The sequence below is a fragment of the Berghia stephanieae genome, chromosome 10 (genome assembly GCF_034508935.2).
Source record: "Berghia stephanieae isolate SIO BIC M18660-M18661 chromosome 10, UCSD_Bste_1.3, whole genome shotgun sequence".
Lineage (NCBI taxonomy): Eukaryota > Metazoa > Mollusca > Gastropoda > Nudibranchia > Aeolidiidae > Berghia > Berghia stephanieae.
The window spans coordinates 23,964,443-23,969,442 of record NC_088369.1 but is presented as its reverse complement, the minus strand read 5'-3'; the positions used below and the strand labels follow the sequence as shown (position 1 = coordinate 23,969,442).

At 34.6% G+C, this 5,000-nt stretch overlaps 1 protein-coding gene across 13 annotated transcripts in view; it reads left to right on the top strand.

The window, feature by feature from the left end:
- The window catches only part of LOC144980856 (protocadherin-19-like), a 130,492-nt gene that overhangs the window by 107,833 nt on the left and 17,659 nt on the right, over positions 1-5,000 (top strand). For all 13 annotated transcript variants that reach the window (XR_013646976.1, XR_013646977.1, XM_078928720.1 and 10 more), the window contains 2 exons: positions 3,042-3,154; positions 3,969-4,139. Coding sequence is in view for 11 of the 13 variants with exons in the window: in XM_078928720.1 (XP_078784846.1) it covers positions 3,042-3,154; positions 3,969-4,139 (284 nt within the window). In the remaining 2 variants the exon portion in view is untranslated. The remainder of the gene's footprint in view (positions 1-3,041; positions 3,155-3,968; positions 4,140-5,000) is intronic.

Sequence of the window (5,000 nt, the reverse complement as noted above, 5' to 3'; positions counted from 1 at the left end):
AGCCCTGCTTCAGGCGCTTTCGTTTTTGTTGGGGTTTTTCCCTTGGGCAAGATTATTACACCCCCCCCCCTCCCCCAACTAATTTTCTCACTTGGACAACCTGGCTGATTCCTATTGACATCAGACATCCTATCCTGTTTGTTGTAATATCTTTCTTCCTTCGTGGAATGCCTAGGTGACGGGATCTTATGGTCACGTTCGAAAGGTTGTAATTTTTAATTAATTTTTTTATCAATGTTTTGCGATCCCGATAGTCCAGCACTCGCTTCAAAAGCAAAGACACCGAAATCCATTCCTTGTGAAGTCGAGATTGGCTAGCTGGATTGTTTAGATCTGGCGGAAAGAACCTTGCGATAGACTAGCGTCCTATCCAAAGAGTGGCAAGCAATTGCTATTGCCCATTTCAAGCTATCGAAACTGGGATAAACTCCGACGCCATGGGCCTAATAGCTCTAAAGAACTGCTTTTTTTTTAATCAATGTTTATGAATATGTTAGTGAATTTTACAGTTTTCTTCATCAGTTTTATCATCATTTCAGCTTATTTTGTAGAAGTTTTTAAAGTGTGAAATTTGTTGCATGTCCTCACATTACGGGTGTGTGGCAATGAATTTTATTCGCTTTTTTACTTTTTTTAAATAGAAGTTTTGATTTAAATAGAGGTGTCTTTGAGTTACGATAGATTGTGAAGACAGTGCTTTAATCGATATGGAAGAAGAAGAAGAAGAAAGAAGAGGAGGAGGAGGAGAGGAGGAGATGAGGAGGAGGAGACGGCGGGGAAGAAGAAGAAGAAGAAGAAGAAGAAGAAGAAGAAGAAGAAGAAGAAGAAGAAGAAGAAGAAGAAGAAGAAGGAGGAGGAGGAGGAGGAGGAGGAGGAGGAGAAGAAGGTTTTTCTGCATTGATATATTATTATGACCAACCTTAATGAGCTAGACGTTGTTATTAGATGATGCTAATTGATTCGATATGCCCGATAATAATATTATATTGAAACTATTCCATTCCCCACCACGACAGGAATTTGACTATTCTCCGAGTTGATTACCTTTCCACTTGTATTTCAAATTTCACACACCTTAACCAATTCAATCAATTTTTATCACCACGTTACTCGTGAATTTACTTGACTATTCTGTCGTACTCTGGAAAAAAACCCATATTTGAAAATTTGGCCAGAAAACTCTTCCTTCAAATATCAATCGTTTTAAATGGCCCTCATCTTGGCAAAAACTCTCAAACCTGGGACTTCAGAAGTCCCAGGTTTGAGAGTTGTTGCCTATATGAGGGTCATTTAAATCGATCGATATTTGAAGGACGAGTTTTCTGGCCAAATTTTCAAATATGGGTTTTTTCCAGAGTACGGCAGTATTATTGTTGTTTTCGTGTGTCTTTAAGAGTTAAAATGTCGTTATAGTAGTTATGATTATGATGAGTATGATGATGACGATGACGACGATTACAATGATGAAGATGATGATGATGATGATGATGATGATGATGATGATGATGATGATGATGATGATGATGATGTTGATGATGATGATATTGATGATAATAATGCTGCACACTAATATAGCGCCAACATCTCATGCAATATCAGATCGAGGTACTTATGTACTTCCATTACAACACCGTGAGACCTTACCAATTTGATTTATCAGACTGTTAGATTAGAAACAAACACACGTAGGAGACTACAAGCCATTGGTTGCACGATTCATTTGCATGGGTTAGATCAGTGCGGGATAGAGAATAGTAAATTAAACTACAGTACTCGTTGGATGTTAGCACGCTGCCGAATTGCAGCACGCTCTATTATTATTATTATTATTATTATTATTATTATTATTATTATTATTATTATTATTATTATTATTATTATTATTATCATCATCATTATTATTATTATTATTATTATTATTATTATTATTATTATTATTATTATTATTATTAGTATTATTATTATTATTATTATTATTAGTATTATTATTATTATTATTATTAAGTGACATTAATATTATTACATCTTATTAATATTATATTGAAACTATTCCATTCCCCACCACGACAGAAAAGTAATAATTACATCTTGAATCTCAAGACACATTTTTACTGTATTTTTGTATTGACGATATAAATCCTTGATTTGGCTATACTATGAATTATCTTTTTTTTTTCACTTAAAATTGATAATGTATATTGTAAAGTGCCCAAAGCTTGTGTTTTACACGAGAATGAGCGCTGTATAAATGTGTATTATTATTATTATTATTATTATTATTATTATTATTATTATTATTATTATTATTATTATTATTATTATTATTATTATTATTATTATTACTATGATAAATTTTTTTCTATACAGTTAACGTTTTTATTCTAAGACTACTATGACGGTGACTTTTTAAATTGCCAGATAATGATATCGTGTCCTCTTGATTTGACACATACACACAAAACAAAAAAATTAGCTTTTATATAGCACAATATTAACTAAACGTGCTCAAAGCGCTTTACAATAGTGTCCCTGGCCAACGGCAAATCTTAACATGTAGGACGTGACATGACGCCTGTTAGGCGATATTACGGTGTTTTTTTCAGGACAGAGACAACGCTGTTAACGGCCAGGTAGGTATTCATTTTACACCTGAGTACGGTGAGAGAATGTGAGTAAAGAGCCTTTTCCAAAGACTCAATTATGCGCCGCTTATGTACCCTGGATCTTCCAATATATATATATATATATATATATATATATATAATAATAATAATAATAATAATAATAATAATAATAATAATAATAATAATAATAATAATAATAATAATAATAATAATAATGAAATTTATTTATATTGCGCCCAATCCTCTATACAATTAAAGCTCTCTCTCTCTCTCTCTCTCTCTCTCTCTCTCTCTCTCTCTCTCTCTCTCTCTCTCTCAGTCTCTCTCGCTCTCTAACTCTCTAATTCATGATTTTATTATTTAGTTGATTATTTATTCATTCATTTATCTATTTGTGTGTTTATCTACTATTCTCAGAATCCACAGACGCAGCCGGCCAAAGCGACACTTTCTTCAAAATAGACGCTACATCAGGGAATGTCACTCTCCGCAAGAGACCCACTCAGGAAAACATTTATCTGCTCTTGCAAGTAAGTAGTCATCGTTACCATCGCCTCGTTTTGGTTTGTTTCATCCATTTTCTTGGTTAGTTTTATTTGGGGGGGGGGAGGGGGCGGGAGGGGGGAGGGGGGGGGGAGGGGGTTCTATGGGTTTGTATTTTTTAGCTGTTGATTTGTTCTGTTTTATTTGTCTTTGGTCAAGGGGTGGGGGGGGGGGGGGGTTGCTTTGTATGTTTGCTTCTTTTTGTTTTGTTGGATTGTTTTATGTTTTTTATTTGTTTTTTTTTTTTTTTTTTTTTTTGGGGGGGAGGGCTTTCTTGGGGTTTGTTTTGCCTGTTTTTTTTGTTTTTTTTTTGCATATTTCTTTGGGGTTTTTTTCCTTTTTTTTGGGGGGGGGGGGTGTTTTGTTTTCGTTTGTTTCTTTTTTTTTCTTTGTCTTATTTTTGTATTTTTTTTCTTGTTTGCTTGTTTGTTTCTTGTTTTGTTTTTTGGGGTTTTTTTGTTGTTTTTTTTTTTTTGGGGGGGGTGTGGTAATTTCTAGCTTTTGGATAATTTTTTGGTTCTTTGTTTATTGGATTTTTTTTTGTTTCTTGGGTGTTTTTTTGGCTTTTTTTTTTTTTGGTTTGTTTCTTTTTTCTATTTTTCTTCTTGTTTCCTTGTTAGTTTAATGTTTTTGTTCTTGTTTTTGTTTTAGTTTACATTTTAGCTTTTTTGAGGGATTTGTTTGTTTTTTGTTGTTGTTTTGTTTTGTTTTTGTTTTGCTTTTTTGTTTTTTGTTTTTTTGAGAGAAGTGTTGAGTCTTGTTTTGTTTATTTTATATCTATGCTTTAATTCCATTCAACAGGCAACCCAAGTGGACAACCCATCCAGGTACGGGGTTGCTCTGTTGACGGTCCACGTCCAAGGCTCCAACGTCAACGCACCGACCTTCACACGACCTGCTTACCAAATCACGAGGACGGAGGCATTTCCGGTCGGACAAACGATTGCCTCGGTGATGGCATCGGACAAAGAGGTACGACATGGCATTATGGCTTCATTAATTAATTAATTAATCAATTAATTTTGACCAATCCTCTGAAATCGGTATTGTGGCGAGGTTAATCTATTGATTAGATTTCAATTCTCGGCGTTTAATTCTTTCCTTACCGATTCTTTTCAGTAATTTCCCAAAATGGCAGACTTACCCAGCAGAACAATTGATTTTTAAAACTCAAACAAGCTCTCCACAAAACAACTTTATGTTCTTATTAATTAAACAAAGATCATTATTCAAAGTTTGTGGTGATGTACAGAATAAATCTGAAAAAGAAAAATGTATATTGTGTCGTAACAAATGTGACGATTTTGCTGCTGATGGTGAGGAGAGGGTTTTTTTTTTAAACTTGAGCTTTTATTATTTATATAGAACAATATCCACTAAACGTGCTTAAAGCATGTAGGACGTGACATGACGCCTGTTAGGCGATAATATTACCATTTTTTGGACAGAGACAACGCTGTTAATGACCAGGTACTCATTTTACACCTGAGTACGATGAGAGAATGTGAATAAAGAGCCTTTTCCAAGGACTCAACTATGCGCCGAGCGAGCGAGGCTCGAACCCAGGACCATCCGATCCGAAAGTGAGTGTCATACCACGAGACCACATAGCCGCACTAACTCACTCACTCAATGTTATAGATAGTATGCACTTAGCTAAGAAGTTCACAACATCACCATCCGGAAGTATAGCTGGCCAACACACAAAACTGTGTGTAACCATGATCGTTTATAGTCTGGACAATACAGTCTAGTGAGAATTACTCATAAACGCGGATGGCAAAAAACAATAACAAAGACCTGAGTGACGTCATCTTCGATCTATCTATAGGA